The sequence below is a fragment of the Pelobates fuscus genome, chromosome 3 (genome assembly GCF_036172605.1).
Source record: "Pelobates fuscus isolate aPelFus1 chromosome 3, aPelFus1.pri, whole genome shotgun sequence".
NCBI classification, from domain to species: domain Eukaryota; kingdom Metazoa; phylum Chordata; class Amphibia; order Anura; family Pelobatidae; genus Pelobates; species Pelobates fuscus.
Genome location: NC_086319.1, coordinates 247,903,064 through 247,927,184, shown reverse-complemented (window position 1 = coordinate 247,927,184; position 24,121 = coordinate 247,903,064). Strand labels below are relative to the sequence as shown.

Sequence of the window (24,121 nt, the reverse complement as noted above, 5' to 3'; positions counted from 1 at the left end):
TTAAAAAAGGAAAACATTTACAGAAACTGCTACTGCCATTTATAGAGATAAAGTAGTGTCAACTTTTAACCCCTCATATACTAAGTGCATGTAGCTCTTGTTACAGTACTTAAAATTATCAGCAGTGAACAGCAACCATGCTAATGACACTATAAAAGCATGGTTTCTAAATTATTATGTAAATAAATAAATGCGTGGCATTTTAACAATGAAATAAAACAAAATGGCATCTAAATATACCATCACCTTTAGCAATGGGGCTTTATTGATTTCACTTGTACACATGACTGGCAAACCTACCAATATGGCTTCATTCTGATCTTAATGGGGGGAAATGACGATGTCTGCATGCTTTCTAGTGTTTTTTTTTTTTTTTTTTTAACAGTAGAACAGGTTGTTTGCTATTGCGGAGTTTGTTATGGTTTTGTTTTGTTTGTGAGTTTAGCATGGGGATATCTGTTTTGGTTATGTGCGCAATGATCTATCAGCCTCATGCTGGATAGCTTTGGTACACGGGCACATCTTCTTGCTGATAACAAAAGCAAATTTCTAAAACAAAACACAGCATCACTTCTAAAACTATATTTTGTCTCTCTTGTGCATGAACCAATGATGCTATAGCATACCAATTCAAGACATCATTGGACAGTCAATTGAGCAAGCGCCTTTGGGCCCCACTAAAGGAGGACCTCTCTATAAAACTGATGTAATTCCAACATAAATCATGTCTATAGATGCAAATATCTACTCCTAAAATAAACCTGACAATGCACAAGTTCATATTCTTTGCTTCATTTAAAACTCAATGTGCTCCTGGAGCACAGTGATAAAAAAATAAAAAATAAAAACTCTACTCACTTTACCCTTTTTATTCAATACTTCGCTAGCGTATGTATTTAGTTTATATTTTGGTCCATTTAAAATGACTATTTGAAATTTCCCCCAAACCATGTTGCTGCTGAATGTGACATCCTTTACCACAACTCTCTTCTGTTGAAAAGAAAACACTGAAGGGACTCTGCATTGATTAATGCTGGTCTCTTATAAAAGGAAGGAGCATAGGTCCTTAAAGGGTAAGAGTCACTTCCCAGGCTTTTTAACCCCTTAAGGACACATGACATGTGTGACATGTCATGATTCCCTTTTATTCCAGACGTTTGGTCCTTAAGGGGTTAAGATTATGTTTACATATAAATCTACTTGGAAAATTAATATTTGTGAGGTGTAAAAACAAATTAAAAGTAAAAATTCCTCTTCGTCCTGCAACTGCCTACATCTTTTCTCCAAATCAATTATTTTTAAAAGCGCTGTCCTTTGCAAATTTCAGCATGGATAAAACATACACAGAAACAAAATTGTTTTTCTGTTGCTGTTCTCACATGCATCATGTACCCTGATTGTGACCAGAGTAAAGTAGATCGAGACATAATTTCCTAAATATTGACAGGGACACTAAACACCAAAACAGTTTTAGCTTAATATAGGGGTTTTGACTAAGAAATTAGGCTTCTACCTAATCACTGCAGAACGTTGTTTATGCAGCCCTGGCGTGCCTCCATGCACACACTTCAAAGAAGTCTAACTTAATTTAGAAGTTCATATCTTCTGCTATGTTAACTGACTGCTAGAGCCTGCGGCAACTTCCTACTTGTGATTACAGTTCAATTAACAGAACAGGACAAATTAACTTCTAAATAAACACACTGTGCAGTAAGATGAATAAAGCTTTTATTTCCATGGAAGCTGTGTGATTCACTGCCAGAAGAGGTGTGAGTAGGCTATATAAACAAAGTGATTTGAGTTCTAAATGGCACAAAAATTGATTATGATATATCACCAAAACGGATTCACTAAGCCAACATTGTTGTCGTGCTTAGAGCTCCCCTTTAATATTTAATAAAGAAAAAGGTATCAATTTAAGAAAAGGTTAACATAAGTAAGTGGTGATTTTCAATGTAATTTTAAATAAGACTAATTGGTTACCTGAAGGACTGTCTGTATCTTCACCCAGACCTCAGCCATATCATACAACTTGATATCCCCATCATATTGGTTGGTAGGTGAAGCCACAGTTTGCTGTAGATATCCAAGAACCACAGAGTGGGCTGATGCCACAGCATTAAACTTATCAAATAATAGTTCCATTAGTTCCAGGAGCAGTCTGACACAGAAGATAGAAAACAAAACAAGCCAATTAAAGACTTAAATATTACATTCTATTCAATTTCTTCTTAATACAATTAACAAATAAGATGCAATTCAATATAATGAGTGACATCCAAACTAAAAAGGATTGGGAAAATAAACTAAAAGTAATTTAGACTTAAAACAAATGAGACGTTTATGTTATTTATTTTTTTCTATATTAATGTCCACTTTAAGTACTTCACTCAAAAACATAAGTTTGGGAATATGTAAATAAAGCTTCTATTTGCCCTTTATAGGTGCAGTAATTCATCAAATTACACTCAAGCTGCAAGACATTCTGTCATGTATCATCCCCTCACCGCCAGCTGCTTTGTTCTACAGAAGCAGATTTTGTCTAAAAACCAGCAGAGAACACCATGACATTATCATAGATTGTATATGGATTTATAATGCATAAGGGAAGGCTGTTTGCCGTACTTTGGAATTGTGCATGATGTACTTTCACATTAAGGAATGAAAATGTCAATGCAGCCATAAATAACCATCTAAGTCATGTTGCCATAGTACAGACTTTGCAAGATCACCCCATGAAAAGGTTCTACAAAAAGTTACAAAAACACATTTAGCATCTAAAGGGACATTATAGGCACCCAAACCACTTCTCACAGAAACGGTTTAGGTGCAGGGTCCCTGTCCCCCTAGTCCTGCAATGTAAAACATTGTAGTTTCAGACAAACTGCAATGTTTAACCCCTTAAGGACCAAACTTCTGGAATAAGATGCAATCATGACATGTTATTTGTCCTTAAGGGGTTAAAGTGCAGGGTTAAGGCTGCCTCTAGTGACCATCTAACAGACAACCATTAGAAGTGCTTCCTGCAGTTTCAAAGAGTTAAAAAAAAAAAAAAAATGAAATTAAATGACACTGGACATCCGCACACTTTGCATGAGCAGCATTTTATTTGAAGGCCATCTTAAAGCTCAGCTAAAGAAAATAACAAAACACAATCTGGTTACTGAGAGCTACATGGCATTAAAATTGGGAACAATTCAAGTCTGTGTTACTTGAAATACTATTAAACTATTAAAAAACTAAGCACACAAAAAAAAAAAACACTAGAATTCACTAGATTTCTTAATTTAAACATAGTTTTCTTCCTACCAACACACACGTGGTTAGTTTAGAGCCTTGCTCAGCAGTTTCAGAGTAGCTCTACAGCATGAAAATCCTACATTTTAACAAAAAAAAAAATATCTTAAGGTTTACTGAGGTGAAGAGACAAACACAAGTTGATTGTCTCCATTAATTCAACCAACAACAATTTGTGTTAACTTGCTACCATCTGAATCAGATACTTTTTTTTTTTTTTTTTTTTTTTAAAGGCAATTGCAAAGAGATACATTGACTCAATGTACCCAGCAAGTCGGTGAGTGACAAACAAGCCTTAGGCACCTTGTCTTGTCATAGCTGGATGAAACGGGTGAACTGATTGCATGTGACCAGTACGACACAGCCAAATTACCAGAAGCATGACATGTATTCGACTAAAACTTTTTTCGACTGCGATTTTTGTCTTTCACTTCAATCTGCCTCTTTAAAGTACAGGGATGGCGATTCAGCAAGAGTTGTGCATTCAATCTAGCAGTATTTTACTGTGAAGCTGGTTCTTTCATTTTATTGAATAGCAAGCAAGGCATAGAAGAAGAAAATAGTATTGAAGACAAAATCAAAAGCAACCTTTGAGCCAGTTCACATGAAAATACTTTTATATACATTTCATGCAGCAAAGAATATGAAACGATTTTTTATTTTTTTTATTAACATTAACATTAGTACTATTATATTGGTTCAGCTTTATGACTTTCTCTAAAATATATAATTTTATCATTCAGGCTAATTTTCTTTTGTTAAAAGCAAGATTGGCAATGGCAAAACTTAACTTTGATGTTATACTGAATGTTTCAATTCTTACTGGAACGATTCTCCTTGCTATCTATTCGTCAGGAATAGAACATGCCCACTTCAGATAGATCAGCAAAGGCAAGGATAGAACATTATAATAGATTCAGGGGTTTATTCACTAAAGCGTAGTGAACTGAAAACCAAACTGCAAAAAATTAATAAAAATAACCATGCTGTGAATATAACAAGTAAAAACCAAAGGAAAAAAAGTTACCTGCGCCCTCTCCTTAATCCCCATGTATATTTAAACAAATGGAGGTCATTTAGTTACTCCAATGGCCACTGGAGGGAATGCCCGCCTGCCAACGTCAAGGCAGACCCCCTAGATGGGTCCTACTACAAACTACAATTTGATATATGAACACATAGGGATTAAGGAGAGAGCGCAGGTAACTTTTTTCTTTGGTTTTTACTATATGTATTAGCTGATGTGTACTGTAGTCATTGCTGCCGCCCAGGAGTGATGGGAGTGAGCGCAGGACTTTTCTTTTTGTATTTGTATTTACGTTTTATATCACACAGTTAGGTTACAATGCTGCCGCCCATCCCATGTGTTCCCTATTAAGGGTTAGCAAGTAGGGATCGATCGATTATCAGTTTTACCGATATAATGGGACGATATTCGGTATTTTCGGCAATATCGGTATCGGCCAATATAGATACCGATATTGCCGATAATACCTCCTAGGATCGCCAGGCTCATTACAAACAGTTAACAGTTCAATCATTTGGAAACAGAAGAACAATCTGTGAATAAATGTAGTTTGGTGGGCATAAGAGTTACAAGGTGTTTAGAGGTTTTTTTTTCTAGTGACTGGAGAGGCTCACCACAAGGTTTGAATATTTAGAGGAAAACCGAGGCAATAACCCAAACACTATGTTATCATGTGACCCTGTTGGGGACATTGTAGGAATCTAAAATAGTGTAGTACATTTATCTAGAATGTCTGGATAAACAGGCGGAAAGCTCTTGCTTGCCTTGAAAGTTGTGCCAGTACATTATTGCCACTGTGATGTCAACGTTTACGCTGTATGGATTATACACTGCAGCAATAAAAACACATTTAAAAAAAAAATAAAGAGTTTGCTTATATTTGGAGTAAATTTACATATTAGACACTAGATTTATTTACATTATACTGACTTTTCACCATATTTACTATCTTAGTAAACTATCTAACAGGATACCCCCAACCAAGGCTCTATGCTGGAGCTGACCCCATGCATGCTACTTACTTCGGGCTTTGGGAGATTTACTCTAATCCCTCCTGCCTCCTTCTAAGAGATCTCTGAGATCTTTCTTCATTTTTCTCCCATGTGTCAGGCCCCACTCCCAAAATAATTCACCCTATTTACCGTATATACTCGAGTATAAGCCGACCCGAATATAAGCCGAGGCACCTAATTTTACCCCAAAAAACTGGGAAAACTTATTGACTCGAGTATAAGACTAGGGTGGGAAATGCAGCAGCTACTGGTAAATTTCTAAATAAAATTAGATCCTAAAAAAAAATATATTAATTGAATATTTATTTACAGTGTGTGTATAATGAATGCAGTGTGTGTATGAGTGCAGCGTGTGTGTGTATGAGTGCAGCGTGTGTGTGTATGAGTGCAGCGTGTGTGTGTATGAGTGCAGCGTGTGTGTATGTATATGAGTGCAGCGTTTGTGTGTGTGTATATGAGTGCAGCGTGTGTGTGTGTATATGAGTGCAGCGTGTGTGTGTGTATATGAGTGCAGCGTGTGTGTGTGTATATGAGTGCAGCGTGTGTGTGTGTATATGAGTGCAGCGTGTGTGTGTGTATATGAGTGCAGCGTGTGTGTGTATATGAGTGCAGCGTGTGTGTGTGTATATGAGTGCAGCGTGTGTGTGTGTATATGAGTGCAGCGTGTGTGTGTGTATATGAGTGCAGCGTGTGTGTGTGTGTATATGAGTGCAGCGTGTGTGTGTGTGTATATGAGTGCAGCGTGTGTGTGTATATGAGTGCAGCGTGTGTGTGTATATGAGTGCAGTGTGTGTGTGTGTGTGTGTGTGTGTGTATATGAGTGCAGTGTGTGTGTGTGTGTATATGAGTGCAGTGTGTGTGTGTATATGAGTGCAGTGTGTGTGTGTGTGTGTGTGTGTGTGTGTATATGAGTGCAGTGTGTGTGTGCAGTGTGTGTGTATATGAGTGCATGTGTGCAGTGTGTGTGAGTGCATGTGTGCAAGTGCATGTGTGCAGTGTGTGTGAGTGCATGTGTGCAGTGTGTGTGAGTGCATGTGTGCAGTGTGTGTGAGTGCATGTGTGCAGTGTGTGTGAGTGCATGTGTGCAGTGTGTGTGAGTGCATGTGTGCAGTGTGTGTGAGTGCATGTGTGCAGTGTGTGTGAGTGCATGTGTGCAGTGTGTGTGAGTGCATGTGTGCAGTGTGTGTGAGTGCATGTGTGCAGTGTGTGTGTGTGTGTATGTGTATGTGTGCATATGAGTGCAGCGTGTGTGTATGAGTGCAGCGTGTGTGTATGAGTGCAGCGTGTGTGTATGAGTGCAGCGTGTGTGTATGAGTGCAGCGTGTGTGTATGAGTGCAGCGTGTGTGTATGAGTGCAGCGTGTGTGTATGAGTGCAGCGTGTGTGTATGAGTGCAGCGTGTGTGTATGAGTGCAGCGTGTGTGTATGAGTGCAGCGTGTGTGTGTATATGAGTGCAGCGTGTGTGTGTGTGTATATGAGTGCAGCGTGTGTGTGTGTATATGAGTGCAGCGTGTGTGTGTGTATATGAGTGCAGCGTGTGTGTGTGTGTATATGAGTGCAGTGTGTGTGTATATGAGTGCAGTGTGTGTATATGAGTGCAGTGTGTGTGTGTATATGAGTGCAGTGTGTGTATATGAGTGCAGTGTGTGTGTGTATATGAGTGCAGTGTGTGTGTGTATATGAGTGCAGTGTGTGTGTGTATGTGTATGTGTGCATATGAGTGCATGTGTGCAGTGTGTGTGAGTGCATGTGTGCAGTGTGTGTGAGTGCATGTGTGCAGTGTGTGTGAGTGCATGTGTGCAGTGTGTGTGAGTGCATGTGTGCAGTGTGTGTGAGTGCATGTGTGCAGTGTGTGTGAGTGCATGTGTGCAGTGTGTGTGAGTGCATGTGTGCAGTGTGTGTGCAGTGTGTGTGAGTGCATGTGTGCAGTGTGTGTGAGTGCATGTGTGCAGTGTGTGTGAGTGCATGTGTGCAGTGTGTGTGAGTGCATGTGTGCAGTGTGTGTGAGTGCATGTGTGCAGTGTGTGTGAGTGCATGTGTGCAGTGTGTGTGAGTGCATGTGTGCAGCGTGTGCGTATGAGTGCAGCGTGTGCGTATGAGTGCAGCGTGTGCGTATGAGTGCAGCGTGTGCGTATGAGTGCAGCGTGTGCGTATGAGTGCAGCGTGTGCGTATGAGTGCAGCGTGTGCGTATGAGTGCAGCGTGTGCGTATGAGTGCAGCGTGTGCGTATGAGTGCAGCGTGTGCGTATGAGTGCAGCGTGTGCGTATGAGTGCAGCGTGTGCGTATGAGTGCAGCGTGTGCGTATGAGTGCAGCGTGTGCGTATGAGTGCAGCGTGTGCGTATGAGTGCAGCGTGTGTGTGTGTGTGTATATATGAGTGCAGTGTGTGTGTGTGTATATATGAGTGCAGTGTGTGTGTGTGTGTATGAGTGCAGTGTGTGTGTGTGCAGTGTGTGTGTGTGTATGTGTGTGTATGAGTGCAGTGTGTGTGTGTGTGTATATGAGTGCAGTGTGTGTGTGTGTGTGTATATGAGTGCAGTGTGTGAGTGTGTATATATGAGTGCAGTGTGTGTGTGCAGTGTGTGTGTGTGTGTGTGTGTATGAGTGCAGCGTGTGTGTATGAGTATGAGTGCAGCGTGTGTGTATGAGTATGAGTGCAGCGTGTGTGTATGAGTATGAGTGCAGCGTGTGTGTATGAGTATGAGTGCAGCGTGTGTGTATGAGTGCAGCGTGTGTGTATGAGTGCAGCGTGTGTGTATGAGTGCAGCGTGTGTGTATGAGTGCAGCGTGTGTGTATGAGTGCAGCGTGTGTGTATGAGTGCAGCGTGTGTGTATGAGTGCAGCGTGTGTGTATGAGTGCAGCGTGTGTGTATGAGTGCAGCGTGTGTGTATGAGTGCAGCGTGTGTGTATGAGTGCAGCGTGTGTGTGTATGAGTGCAGCGTGTGTGTGTATGAGTGCAGCGTGTGTGTGTATGAGTGCAGCGTGTGTGTGTATGAGTGCAGCGTGTGTGTGTATGAGTGCAGCGTGTGTGTGTATGAGTGCAGCGTGTGTGTATGAGTGCAGCGTGTGTGTATGAGTGCAGCGTGTGTGTATGAGTGCAGCGTGTGTGTATGAGTGCAGCGTGTGTGTATGAGTGCAGCGTGTGTGTATGAGTGCAGCGTGTGTGTATGAGTGCAGCGTGTGTGTATGAGTGCAGCGTGTGTGTATGAGTGCAGCGTGTGTGTATGAGTGCAGCGTGTGTGTATGAGTGCAGCGTGTGTGTATGAGTGCAGCGTGTGTGTATGAGTGCAGCGTGTGTGTATGAGTGCAGCGTGTGTATGAGTGCAGCGTGTGTGTGTGCAGCGTGTGTGTGTGTGCAGCGTGTGTGTGTGTGCAGCGTGTGTGTGTGTGCAGCGTGTGTGTGTGTGCAGCGTGTGTGTGTGTGTGTGTGTGTGTGTATGAGTGCAGTGTGTGTGTATGAGTGCAGTGTGTGTGTATGAGTGCAGTGTGTGTGTATGAGTGCAGTGTGTGTGTATGAGTGCAGTGTGTGTGTGTATGAGTGCAGTGTGTGTGTGTGTGTATGAGTGCAGTGTGTGTGTGTGTGTATGAGTGCAGTGTGTGTGTGTATGAGTGCAGTGTGTGTGTGTGTATGAGTGCAGTGTGTGTGTGTGTATGAGTGCAGTGTGTGTGTGTATGAGTGCAGTGTGTGTGTATGAGTGCAGTGTGTGTGTGTGTGTGTGTGTGTGTGTGTGTGTTGCAGTGGTGGGGGGGTGGGCAATTTTATTATTTTATTTATTATTATTTTAATATTTTTTTTCATTATTATTTCTTCTTATTATTTTTTATTTAATTATTATTTTTATTTTCGTCCCCCCTCCCTGCTTGATACATGGCAGGGAGGGGGGCTCCTTCCCTGGTGGGAAGTGTGGGGGGGAGAGGGGGCTGGCATAGATCTTACTTACCCGTCCTGCAGCTCCTGTCAGCTCTCTCCTCCTCCGCGCCGTCCGTTCAGCTCTTCGGTCAGCTCACACTGTAAGTCTTACACTGGGAGCTGACCGAGGTGCTGAACGGACGGCGCAGAGGAGAAGGGAGCTGACAGGAGCTGCAGGACGGGTAAGTAAGATCTCTGCCAGCCCCCTCTCCCTCAGTCTGTATTATGGCAATGCAAATTGACATAATACAGACTATTGACTCGAGTATAAGCAGAGTTCCGGTTTTTCAGCACAAAAAATGCTTATACTCGAGTATATACGGTAAGTCTATATTTCATGAAACGGGTGGTTCACTTGCCAAATAGACATTTCATAAAGAGCTATTGCAGATACATAATTACTATGCATGTTACTTAATCAGTTTCTCTGTGTTTGGCAAAGCTTTACGCTTTTTATTTATTTTAACTTATGACATTTTAGGCACTTTGACTCTCTATATGTGCATTGTTTATTTATATAAATGCTTCAATTTAAAAAAAAAAAGTTTGACAGTTATTATTTATAAATATTATTATTTTATTATTTATATAGCGCCATCAGATTCCGTAGCGCAGTTAAATTATTAGCCGTTTTAATATTCTGTGCTACCCATCAAAACACCTCAGTTCAGTTGAAACTGCTGGATTTGCCAAGTTTGTAAGTCAATGGGCGCTTGTTCTCGTGCGCTGGGAGAATGGAAGAAAAATGTGCTGTAACCTAAAACTCTATGGTGGATCACTCAAACAATTTATCACTTTTTGTGTCAACATTTTATAAGAATTTACCATTCCTAATAATTGTGCATGAGCCATCATATTCTTTCAGATGCTTAGTGCGGATGCTTTCAATATTAAGAAAAGCTGTCCTTACATTGTTAATGAGGCACGGGAATTTATATATATATATATATATATATATCAAGGAAAACAACTTGGAAATTCATTGTTAAAGGGACACTCCAGGTACCAATAAAACTTGCATTTGATAGATGTTGACATCGTTCATATGCTTTATTTTTTTTCGCATTCTCAAAGCATTATAGTTTATGCACAAAATAAATAAATGTTTTGCTGCATGCATTCTCCCTCCATAGCCATGCCCCTTCATGCCAGAAAAAAAAACTTGGAGCCAGAAATCTTGCTGATTGTTAGTGGATCAAATACTTATTTCACTCATTGACATGCAAATCAATTTATAACTTTTTTTTATTTTTTTTGTTATTCTGTCTCTCACTGTTAAAATACACCTACCATTAAAATTATAGACTGATCATTTTTTGTCAGTGGGCAAACAATCAAAATCAGCAGGAGAGCAAATACTTTTCCCCCTCACTGTATTACCTTCTAATGGAGGTTGTTTTGTTGTTCAGATCATTCAGTACTGTCAGTGGCTGAGCTATGTGCATACCTTTATGATAAGGACATCTATCTGGAGTGAAGGGACTTGGCTAAAGAGGCAGGCCTTTGGTGCAAGATTCTGCAAAACATTCATTTTATTGGTGCCCAGAGTGTCCTTTTAAGTTAATGCAAATGGAGGCATTTATTTTCACAGGTTTTTTTCCCACTATACCCAGTCTCCCTGGGTATGTAGTAAAGCTGCATATATAAATAAAAAGGAAAGAAACAAGCAAACCAGTTTTCAATTCACTACAATTTAGTGTTGAACCAATAAGGCCAACAAAAAAACATTATTGATTCTTAAAGGTGGTAAGGCTTAACACACTACACTTTTAAGGAGATGCAAAAAAGATCACTAACTGTAAGCAGGCTAATTTAGTCAAATCACGAGCCAAGGTCAAAGAGTTGTCAGAGGTCCGCCATGATCAGCAACACACAAATGGAATACGAGGATTTAATAAACAATGATTAAAATCAGTGGAGGCAAAATGGGATAAAAGATAATGGTGAACATGTTGCATGCATCATTGTTTCCAGCTGGAGTTCAAACAGCACACAAGAAATAGAAAAAACATATAAAAAGGTTAGAAACTGGTGTGTCACCAGGATGATGCACAAGTAAGAGACACTAATAAAGAATTAGCTAGGACTTTCATATTGGCTCTGAGTAAATCGATAGCAAAAACAATGAAATGTACTGTATAAAGGTTACAAGCATAGTGAGGGTGAATGGCTTGGAAAATACTCCATCATATACATTAATAAACCTTTGGGGAGATAACTGAAAAGAAAAAAAACACTACACAGCCACAATTTCTCACCGTGGCTGATTTTCTTGGGTGGTATTCTCTCCTTTTTGATAGCCACTGTCTGCTACCTGAGTGGTGGACCTCTTCACAATATGCTTCAGCTCCTGCTCCAGACGTTCGTTTACCGCCTTCACAGTTTCTGGAATCTTTTTCAGTTTAGCCAGACCTTTGATGAGAATTCCCATAAATACTATACTGTTCTCCTCTGGGTCAGAATCAGGTTCCTCCTTTATGTCACCGAGGCTTAGCTCTTTAACTATGGGGGTAGAGGGGGAGAATAATAGTTGAAAATAATCAGATTAAGCTTGTTAGTGTCCAATTAAGATGACAAGTGTAAAGGCCTACATTAAGGAAAAGAAGAATAACCAAATAAACAAACCGCTCGTTACCAACAGATAAGAATATTGAGAATCAATTTACTAGATCCTACTGGTTGAAAACATCTGCTTAATAAAATGGCTGTCAGTCCTAATAACATGCAGCCATTCAATCTTTCACTCCTTTTTAGTCTTTCCTATTGCGGCTGTAACAGCTTTCACTATTGTGGAGAGCTTTCTACTAGTGGACAAATCCAAGGCATCTGGTTACTGGTGACCCAAAAATGACAACTGGCAATGTAAAATATATATTCATATATAAATCCCAATATTGTTATGCTATATGTGACTGTTAATGCATATATTAATTGTACTGGTTTATTATGTATGTTTCAATGGATGTGCTGTTATCCCCTTTTTATACCCCATTATTTAGTTTTTTTCCCCCTTGTCTTTCATGTAATATGTTTGTATATTAATATTTTGAAAAACTTCTAATAAAAACATTTTACTAGAATCGTGTCTAATGTTCCCTGAAGCGGCTGAGGAGGTGAAAAGCCAGTAATGACCACCCTGTGTTAGTGCTGTGAGGAAGCACAAAATCCTCACTTTGATTTTTGTCCTGCAATGTACTCATTGAGTCTCACCAATAGCCTAATTATTTTTACAAATTGTGCCAGCCATGGTAGTATAAGTATATTTGTGTATGGTTGTGTTTTACGGTATATTTACACACACACACACACAAACCAATAGAGTTAAAGTGGTGAAAAGTGATTGAAAATCCCTTGTTTGGTGTGTGCCAATCTGTGTGAACAATGTTTTTACTATCCACTGACTGGAGGTTTTCAAAAAAACACAAATCTGCACACACCAAACAAATCATAAGACTTGTCTTTTCCCACTGAAATCTCACATTTGCAGTCTTCTCCAAACTGGAGAATTGGAGAAAGAGTCTAAAATAATGACTTATTTTATACAAAAAAAATATAGTTGTCATTAGGGAGTAAAGTAATTGATATCAGTGAAATCCAGAGTCTTTAAACAAGACTGATAGACGTTTCAGATGGGTTCATACAAGAACAGATTCCAATTTCAGCTACCATTTTACATTTAACATAATAACCTTAAGATTATGTGTAGCAGCAAATAGCACAATGAAATGGCTTTACCCAGATCAACTAGCAGTTATTTTCTGCTTGTTGCCCCAAGAGGCAGCTTGGAATTGCAAACCGAATGGTGTTAACCAAGAGTCTATTTCTACATGACTTTGCAGCTGAGCACACCTTTCCACTTCACAAAATGAACACAGTTAATGTAACCTATGTAGCAGAATAAAAGCTGGACAAAATGACATGTTCTAAAGAAAGCTTTCTAGACAATACCAAATTGGAAGCTGCAGAGCTGAGGTATGCGCCATTTTACTGCCATGGAGATAGAGTGGTTGTGTGCTAGATTTTATACATCTGTCAAGAAAAGGAAGAGGTGTTGCTGAGAAAACTCCACACACTTTTGATCACAGAGTGTACAGAAATGTAAGTATGCAAACTATTTAATTCAAAATTATCGATTTAAATGGAGAAATATTCATAAAGGTTTCCATTTGTAAATAATGTACCGGTACATAACTGAATATGGATCGAGAAATTGAATGCACAAACCGTTAAAGAAGAGTTAGTATAATTCCAATAACAAATTAGCCTCAAACTGGCAGAAAACACTTGCGTGTCCAGTCCATTTCACCCTTTAATGCGTTTTAATGAGTTACTTTTTTAAAAAACAATACATTACAATTATTTATAGGACACCAACATTTGCTTCAAAGCAGTAAAATGGGTGAAACAAGACAAACAAACAATGCTAACAAACCATCTTGACAGGTGAAGATGGCCCTGTTCAAATAACTACAAGCATGAGGGACATATACACAGAGGGAAGTGGGGGAATCAAATGATTGGTGAGGACTTGGTGCAGCAAGGATTAATGAGTTATGCTTGGGTCACACACATTTATCAGCATAGGCTTACACAGACAGCATGTACTAGCTAAGAGCAGCAAATGCATGGCAAGGGTGAATTAATTACGACACTTACCACTACTTGTGAAGCTTGGAGTCCCAAACTGAGAGCTATCAAGGAACTTACGAGGAGTAGACAAGTTGGTGACATCAAGAAGAGGACCTGGAGAATCCTTTAAAAGTGAGCTACATAAAAAGAAAGTATCACAAAATGATAAAGCAAACAAAAAATAAATAAAAATAAAATAAAAACACTGAAAAATAATAGTGGCAGTAGAAAGAACATGAGTGGAGATTCTGTGATACCAAGAAGCATGTAATGTCTCATGTTACCATAAATATCAGTCATTTAGCATACAATAAAGGAACACAGACGTGTATTACTGCCACTATGGTTTTTAACTATTTAGGTGTCCAGCCCCCCCTTCGATCGCATGGGAAAAGTGTTCTTACTAAACTTTCCTCCATTACAGTGCAGGTCTTGCCATATCAAAAAAGCTGGCTGAGAAAAAAAAAAAAAAAAAAATCAGTCTTTAAGGGTAAGACATAGCCTACTGTTCAGTGACAGCATGCTATCATAAAATGAGCTTTACAACATTCAAGCTTTGTAATAAGTTTTACCTACAAATACTGAAGCTTTAAAGCACTTCTGTGCTTGTATATTATCATACACAATTGAAAAAAAAGACATTACTTAAAGTAACTCTGATGGAAGTAAATATAATTATTTTTTTAAGTATCTTTATGCTAACCTGTTCTTGTTACTTCTACATGCACTCTTCCGTGCTTAGTGCAGAGATGTGAGATAAGCAGTGCAGTGGTGAGATTCTGATTGAATTGGTCGCATGCTCTCAGCAGCACTTTATTAAAGGGTTACCCAAAGCACCATGACCACTTCAGTGACTTGATGCCTGACTTGGTGCCTTGGGTCTGTATGTACAGCCATTCGTTATGAAACACTGCACACAGAGAGTGTAACCCCACCTTCAGCGGCATCATTGGGCCTTCATCAGCTGGGTAATATAAATTCTGTGCACATTGAACATCTGATGGCAGCACTCTGCCTATTTTATGTGCCATCCATGTTTTCCCATGAGTTCATCCTCCAGCAGGAAGTGAAATCAACAGAAGAGGACTGGGTTGATAGGAGAACATGATTTATTTAGTTTTTAAGTTTGAGGGTGTCACGGTAATATACCCCTACACGCAGGAATAGTCCAGATAGTCAAGAGACAAGAAAACAGGATTCGTCTTACCGGACCTTAGAATGGCCGGACTTAGACGAGTACAAGAAAAGACAGAGTCCAGAACAAGCCGAGGTCAAGGGAACGGAGAGACAGCGTAAAGTAGAACAGGCCAGGGACTGGTACACAGGAGAGCAAACCGGCGGATATACAAGCAAGGATAAAGAGAAAGCGGAGTCAGGAACAAAGCCAAGGTCAAGCACCAAAAAAACAACTGAACGATACAAGCACTAAAGGAAACTGAACAGAAACCACTATAGGGCAAGGTACAAAGGAAACAGGTGAGTATAAATACCCTAGTGTTCACTTTGAATGGCCCCTGTCATATCCACGCCCCCAAAACGTGAGTGTATGGGGAACGTGGCATGACAGGGCCAATGGGAGACTGATTCTAATTTTGTCTCCCACGGTCCCTTTAAGAGCACGTCCGAGACACGCGGCGCGCTCTTAGTGTCAGGCGGGACACGTGACCTCTTCTCGCGGTCACTGCCCGCCTTCCTGATCTCGTCGTCGGATGAGCCACGCGCGGCTCGTGCAGGAGCAGGACCGCGCGCGGCGAGAAGAGAGGACCCCGGCCGGCCCCTGGAGAGGGTAAGTGCTGCTACAGAAGGGGCGACCAGATTAGGAAGGGTTACTCTTTTTAAAACAGTTTTTTTGGTTTAATTAACTCTTTATTCAGTAACTGTTTCTTGGAGGCTTAAATGAACACTCCAACGACCATAACCAAGCACCATGCTGTAGTAGTTAGGCAGCCTCCCATGATAAGCAGTCAAACCATTTAAGAAGGGTTTGACAACTTACCTGGGTTCTTGTCAGGCTCCACCACATTTCATAGTTGTAAAGCTGCTGAAAAGAGATTCTGGTAGCTCCAACGAACTAAGCCCTGCAATGCTATGTAAGCCGTTTTTAAATGGTTTGACTATATACTCTATGAAGGCGCCAGGACAGAAGATAATAATTGTTATGATGCTTAGAGATTTCTTACATTTTAGATTACATGAGCTTAGTTAGAAGAAATTAAGTAGACACTCCACTGGCAAAAAACTATTTATTTTTTTAAACACTGTTTAGTAGATATACTCCAAATGCAAACTTGCTAAAGTGCCTCTGGTGTGTTCCTTTAAGAACCTTGTCCTAGAATTTGTCTTCATGTAGATCAGGCCCCACTGGAAACACTATACTTTCCTAGCAGAATATACTATCTGCAGGTATGTTTTCAATCCAACATTTCCAAAAAACAAAATCATTTAAATTAGTATACTTCAATAAACTTGGGATGAGCTACTACCGTTCCACAGATTATACTTTTCAGCATTCACTTGTTTATTGGGAGTCTACCAATTAAATCATGTAATTGTTCCCATTCCGCGCCAAATAAAGAAAAAAAAATTGACACACAAAAAATGGATAGTTGTTTACATGTCAATTAGTTTTGCTGACCTTAAAATTGTACAATTTTTGCCAGTTTGTTTAGAAAAGCAGATGGAACGTTGGTTTGGCAAATAAAATAATAACGCTAGTCATTACATGCCAGCTCTCTACTTGGGCATCAACAGCACAGGAAAAAAAAAAAAAAAACTGACATTGCTGGATCACCTTATTTTATCTGCTCGGAAATATATTCATATGTCTGTCTGGATAGCCATTACTAATAACACAAATTTTGGCTGGGTAGGCTGGGTAGTTTTTCCATTGAGTCTTACTTACTCTACACAAATATAGTGTCTGCAATTGTTCACAAACATTATTCTTAATATATCCCCACTGAATGATGTTAGTACATACCCAACTTGAAAAAAAAAATCCAAATGTCATGCTCATATGCTGAAAGAGGCACTCCAGACACCCACACACTGCTGTAGGTTACGTTACAGTTAATTATGCTCAGAGTGTTTTTTCTTTTTTCTTTTAATTAATCTTAAATAATTTTGTAAAATAAGGAACTAAAAATAATTTAGTTCTCAAAAAGTTCACTGGCAGCATTTTAAATATTTGCATCAATGTTGCTCGCTGTATGTGAGGCAGAACACATGTTTATGGAAGTGGTACTTTAGAAAGCTTTCGAAATCTCAGATATGCAGGACTTTATGAGAAACTCAACATTGCCCAAAAAGTTAAAAGGAGCATCATGACTGGCCGAGTCAATTACTAGTCTGGGAAGAGCTGTAAGCAGAAGATGCAAAGCCTGTGGATTTCCAGAAAAGGCAGGAATTTCGAATATGCCTTTACTATAAAAAGTCTACTGATCTGCGCATACGAATGAATACAATAAACCATACTAAAGGTCTGGATGAAACTGTCCCTTTGAGTATTATATTTCAGTCAATAGATCTCACTGGAAATTTATAACCGGACACAAAACAAATGAAAAAACAAAAACATTTTTTTAGAGGTTATAGTAAAAACACTATAATGTTAGGAATACATACCTATTTTTTATAAACTACTTGGTATGGTCCAGGTTCCCAATTATTTACTTGGGAAATTAGGTTGTCAAAGTAGGACCTGCCAAAAATGGGGTACATTGGCACTGTGCCAGGCTTAATTAACTTATGATTATGCATTTTAACTAAATCCATATTAATTTTTAAGTGTTTTTAAAATCTATCAAAGGCTCACTATAGAGTCAGGAATACAAATATGTATTCCTAACGCTGAAGTGGCTGTTAAGGTGATCAGCAGCCCTTCGATCTCAATAAAAATATGATTTTACTACCCTTTCTTCAACTGTCGCACTGGTTTCAACATGGCTGGCCCACCACGCCTGGTTCCACCTCCATAGCTGAGATCATCAATATTGATGATTTCCGCCTATCCAATGCTTTCCCATAGGAAAGCAATGGGAGGCTATTGCGCATTGTCAGAAAAAAAAACATTGTGTTGCGCCAATCAGCATCTCCTCATGAATCAATGCATCTCTATGGGGAACATTCAGCACTACCATGCAGAGCATGAAATAGATCTCATATCCTCCAGTTGTGTCCTTTTCCTATTTATGTACAATAACACATGTGTGTGTGTATATACATACACACATGCAGACATACTGTTTTATGCTTTTTGTTTCCAGACTAGACAACTAATGTAGGTTTTTAACAATTAGTCAGCTTGGCAAGAGGAATTAATAAAACACAAGGGAAGACGGAAGTCACAAAACCCTATAATCTATCATCAAATACCTGCTTCTTATCTTGTCCTTGTTCCATTTTCCCAAACGGCTGGTAGATTTAATATAAAGATGGCGGTGTAGCTCATCAATCAGAACAGAATGCATGTTCATCTTCTTACTATGAAGCTCTAGCCGTAAATCACTGAGCCCTTCCACCTGACGTAATGGTCCATCCAACGACTCCACTGCAGAAACCTAGACCAAGACATAAAATGAAGCATTTTATGGACAATGATGATAATGCAATGCCAAGTGAAGACTTTCTGAAGTATTACCAATGTAAAGAAGCTCAAAATTTAATTTTGAGGTTTATTATTGGAAGAAGTATTAGCAACCTTTCATGCCTACTAGATTTCTATAAATCACTTATTAATAACTCCACCCAAGGGACACAAATTTCAGTTATTAGTTAAAATTATAAAGGATAGAGCGGGATTTTAGCATGAACAAATTGTAATATGTTTTTCATTAAGCAGTAGTTTTTTACACTTAGAGATTTCTAAATCCTACCACAGGAGCAAAATTAAAATTCATGAATTAGTTGAGAGTTCTTGTGCAAAGATTAAAGGGTCACTTTTATTTATATATTTTTTAAATGTAGTATACCTAATTGTGAATTACCTCTACACGTCCCCCTGTAAAATATGAACATAAACTTACTTGGTCCAGCCCTAGGCAAAGCTCCCCATGCTTGTTTCCTTGCCCACATGGACGCCACTGCTACCTCCAGAGGTGCAATCAAAAGCAGCTCAAAGAGAAGCATTTGACTGGACCACTCTCACTAGCTCAGAGAGCAGGCACATACTCTAAACCGGTAAGGGGAGGAGAATTGGGGCAGGACAGAGAGTCGGGATATTAATAAGAAAATAATAAAAATAAAATAAGAATGTTAAAGAAACACCATAGTGTTAGGAATATAAACTTGTATTATATTATGCAGAGCGGAGATGCTGAATGTAGGTTCTGCACACAATGAAGCACTAACATAAGAAGCACATCTATTGGCAATCTAAGTGACTGCCTCTAGAGGTGTTACTAGGCAGTAATGTAAACACTGCATTTTCTCTGAAAGATCTGCACTATTATTCTCAACCTGCAGGGACATGCTGTAGACACTGGACATCAAGCTGTATGGATTCTGGGGATTATGGTGTCCCAATAAGGGTAATGGGAAGCAGGGACGGCAGGATTGGGGGGCGGAGGGGGAGGGGACTTAAATGAAAGAATGTTGGAAGGGAAGGAGGAGAGATGCACACTTCCCCATCCAGGTAGTAATGTAGATGCTCACTATGTCTGCACTGTGCGCTCTAAAGACAGATGTAAGGTTGCTTTCTGAATACACTTGTATTTGGACTTTACAATTGCTAAAATGGTTACTCCTACTCCAACCACCATGATCACTTCTGCTTTTAGAAATAGTCATGGCTGTAGGAATCTGTATCTGCAGCGTTACTGTGTGTGTATACGTTCTCTCTCTCTCTCTCTCTCCTACAGCCATGACTATTTCTAAAAGCAGAAGTGATCATGGTGGTTGGAGTAGGAGTAACCATTTTAGCAATTGTAAACTCCAAATACAAGTGTATTGTTCAGAAAGCAGATTTCTTCCATTTCCCTGCAGGCTGAGAAATGGAAGAAGAGAATCAACCCTAAAATGTAAGCTCATTGAGCAGAGCCCTTAACCTCTCTGTTCCTGTACGTCTAGTTGTCTGGTTACAATTACATTTCTTTTAGTCCACCAATTGTACAGTGCTATGGAATCTGATGGCGCTATATAAATAATAAAATAATAATAATCCCATCTTGTTGCATATTATACTAAACCAGGGCTTGAAAAAATGTGCTTTAAATCTAAGAGCCAAACAACAAAATTAGGAGCCTGATTTTTTTACACTACCAAAGCTTTATTTTCAAACCAAAAGAAATAATTTCTTAAAGGGACACTATAGTCACTGGAACGACTACAGCTTTATTTAGTCGTTCTGGTGTTTTTAGCCTGTCCCTGCAGGATTTTCAATGTAAACGCAGTGTTTAAATTGTTGCGTAGTAACACCTCTAGTGGCAGTCACTCAGACGGCTACTAAAGATGCTTCCTAGCTCAATGCTGCACAGAGTGCAGACCCTTCAGTCAGCGTCTCCACAGTCTGCATGGATGTACTAAACGTTCCCCATAAATATGCACTGATTCATTGCATCTCTATGAAGAGATGCTGATTGGCGCATTGTTTTGAGCATGCGCAGTAGCCTCCCTATGGGAAAGCATTGGAGCGTCTGAGATCATCAAGCTTGATTATCTTGGCCTTGGAGGTATGGCATGGCTGTGAGACAGGTATGGCGTGGGGAAAGGGGGGAGTTCCTTTCCCATGTGATTGGAGGGGACAGTCACCTAAACAAACACAAACATGAAAGATAGAAGTTATAGTTGACAATGCTCAAGCTTAATGAGTTCATTCAAAAGAGGAGAAAATAAAGAAAACAGCCAAGTCAAGTCACAAAAACTAAAATCATGCTAAGTTTAGATTACTAGAGTTTAGAATAAACAGATTAGCCAAATAACACTGCTGCTAAATGTAGTGAATCCTTCTCATAGAGGAGCACTGGATTCAATTCTTCTGTATGCGACACATCCAATTGGCAGTGAAAGTGTGGTGATTGCTACACATGTGTAGGAGGTCCCCAGTGCTTATGCATTAGAAGCATTGGACTGGACCAGAAATATCCCAGATGGATGATCACATAAGAGGAGGAGCAGTTGCTAGTAGAATACTGCCCACGCTGGATTATCAGTGAGTTTAATGGATTTGTTAGCTTTAAATATTGGGTGAGGAATAATCAAAAAAGATAAAAACACATTAACTTTAAAAATGAATATTTTGTTTTCTTTTTTAATAGTGTTCCTTTATTATGAATAGATTTTATGTGCTCTTTTCAGCCAAGCATCCACAGAAATAAACACATTTTCAATCAATCACACTGTAAGGGGGTAGTTATTAGAGTTAGGGAGAATAGTGTTATGCTTTCCCCACAATATATGGACAATGCACAATAAGATTATTACAAATTAACTGCTGAATAAATTGTGACCCACAAAAAGAGCAAGATCACCACTTGTGTTGTCCTCAAGCATCACCAAATTGAATTAAATATTATTCTTTAGATTGCTGCCATCAGCAGGCTTTAAATAAAAAGTTCACAAATGACCATTTCTTGTCTTATCCCTTCCACTCCAAACTATATTAACCTTCTCCAATTATAACCATGTCCCTATGGCAATGAAGGACTCATAACTAAAAGGATGTCCACCCACAGACCTCTGCCAATAACGGGGCTACTATATACTTGGTTTTTAATTAATCTCCATTCATGCAGATGGATAGCCCTTTATTAGATCTGCTAACAATCAGGCTATCATGCTCTTGGGAAATACGATGCACACTAGGGCATTAAACATAACGGTAGGAGTCAAAGGTCAAGAGCCTGTGTATGTAGATTAAGCTTTCCTAAGCACAGTTACATGTAATGGACTAACTAATGATAATCAGAATGTATGAAAAGGGGCAATAAAATAGATTACTTGTGAGCAGTAGGGAAGGGATATCTTAAGTTAACAGACACATGTACTTGTAGGTGATAATGTGATTAAATGAACAGGGAAGGAGCTACCATTGATGTGTGAATAAATGTATATAAACCAATAAATGAATACAAACTCTCCAATATTGCTGCATGTTCAATAAAATTAACTATTCATCAAAATAACTCATAGTCAAGTCTCAAAACATGACAAACTGCACTGCAAGTTTATATCCATAGAAAAAGCAGGTGTAGGCGCTCTCTAAAATAAATAAATACACGGCAGCAGTGAACCAGCAGGACTTCCCAATACCTGCTAATAACCAAAAAGTGCAAAAACAGAGTGGTAGACCGCGCCACAGAGGAATTGGAAATAGTTAAATTATAAAAATGATATATACATACATACATACAGGGTTTTCAAACAGTATGGTAGTGGATATAAACCTTGAGAAAATACAAATATAAAACAATGATAGTGCAAATATGTCAATTACAAAACTTATATATAAAATATACGGAAAACCGGTAAAAATCCCCGTCTTTGGATATAGGAATTGTGGTGGGATGTAATATCAAAAGCTCCACGGCCGTGCATAAAACAAAAACACAAATAAAATCCAATGGTATAGTATGTACTATAAATAATTGGTAAAAAAAAAAAAAAAAAAGAGGTAAGTATCCTACTTACGATTTCCAGAGCAATGACTTGCTCTGGTGATGAAAGCTAATGGTGGTATAATCCCCACCAAGGGATATAGGTAGGATCTAGGTAGGATCAATACATTAAGTATTGTGAGAGACTGGATGCTGGACTTTTATATATAGATTCTTTTTACTATTTTTCAGAAGAAGCCTCAACTCGGGACTTTTATATATATATATATATATATATATATATATATATATATATAGATTTTTTTACCAATTATTTATAGTACATACTATACCATTGGATTTTATTTGTGTTTTTGTTTTATACACGGCTGTGGAGCTTTGGATATTACATCCCACCACAATTCCTATATCCCAAGACGGGGATTATACCGTCCAGGCGCTATACGGCAGAGCTCTCAGTAGCTCTGCAAAGTGTGAGTTAGCCTTTTTACCGGTTTTCCGTATATTTTATATATAAGTTTTGTAATTGACATATTGCACATCATTGTTTTATATTTGTATTTTCTCAAGGTTTATATCCACTACCATACTGTTGGAAAACCCTGTATGTATGTAAATATCATTTTTATAATTTAACTATTTCCAATTCCACTGTGGCGCGGTCTACCACTCTGTTTTTGCACAAGTTTGTACCCATGCCTGTACAGTTTAAATAGTAGCTCGATTACGAATAGCAAAATCTTGGACGAACTCTTTCATATGAGTTTAATAACATTTTCTAATAGGTGACCCTATATGGTTAAAATAATCAACTCCTCAGTTAGCCCTGGGCTCTTATAAGGCCCTTAAATTCACTCTGTCACCAGGCTGTCTTTTTTTCCAATGGATTGGATTTTGGTTTCACTGAATGTACACATACCTATTATTTTAAACTGATGGATATCACACTTGCTTGCACCCTTCATCACTAACAGAATAGGGTTTGTCTTATGTTTCACCTTTTTGTTAAATGTGATATTGAAATGCTTTAGATATAGTCTTTCCCACTATACTGTATACTCTAGTAAAATAAAGTTTTAATCGCCTAAATACAGCACCCAGCATAGTCCTCCTTTATAAAATTGCATGTTAATATACGGAAAGTGCACAACTGGAGGCAATTAATTGTGTTTTTACTTCCCATATTGGTCAAATCATTCTGTAATTCAAAAAACGTACTATGAATGGCTATTTCTCAAGAAAGAGCAGAAAGCTCTATAAAAATATCTGACAGGCTGAAAAAACGGGTCAATAAGCAATTGATTGTCCTTGCTCAGAGTATACAAAGAGGGGGGAGCCATTCAATATTACTGGACACTTCCTGAAAGAAAGAAAAATACACCAAGGCAAAAATGATTAAAAAAAAAAAACAAAAAACAATCATGGTGTGTGTGATCCTCTCATGATTCTCAATCTCCCAAGAATAATGATAGAGGACAAAAAGAACACACTAGAGGCAGAACGGGAGCAGAGCAGCTACTGGAAGTGACCCAGACCGTACATTTCTACACAGACCTACAAACGCATTCAAGCATCCGTTATGATTGATTATTCCAGACCTGATTCTGCCAAAAAAACGAAAACACTAAACATTAGCTTGGTTTCGTTTATGCTTATAATAGCCTGCACATAAAAGTGAAAGTATGCTATAAT

The 24,121-nt window shown here is 38.9% G+C and overlaps 1 protein-coding gene across 1 annotated transcript in view; it reads right to left on the bottom strand.

Annotated features, from left to right (window-relative positions):
* Positions 1-24,121, bottom strand: part of EXOC4 (exocyst complex component 4) — a 448,906-nt gene that overhangs the window by 407,267 nt on the left and 17,518 nt on the right. The window contains exons 4-7 of the mRNA XM_063448300.1: positions 18,252-18,436; positions 13,905-14,014; positions 11,507-11,750; positions 1,984-2,161 (exon numbers count right to left, since the gene is read on the bottom strand). Coding sequence (XP_063304370.1) covers positions 1,984-2,161; positions 11,507-11,750; positions 13,905-14,014; positions 18,252-18,436 — 717 coding nt within the window. The remainder of the gene's footprint in view (positions 1-1,983; positions 2,162-11,506; positions 11,751-13,904; positions 14,015-18,251; positions 18,437-24,121) is intronic.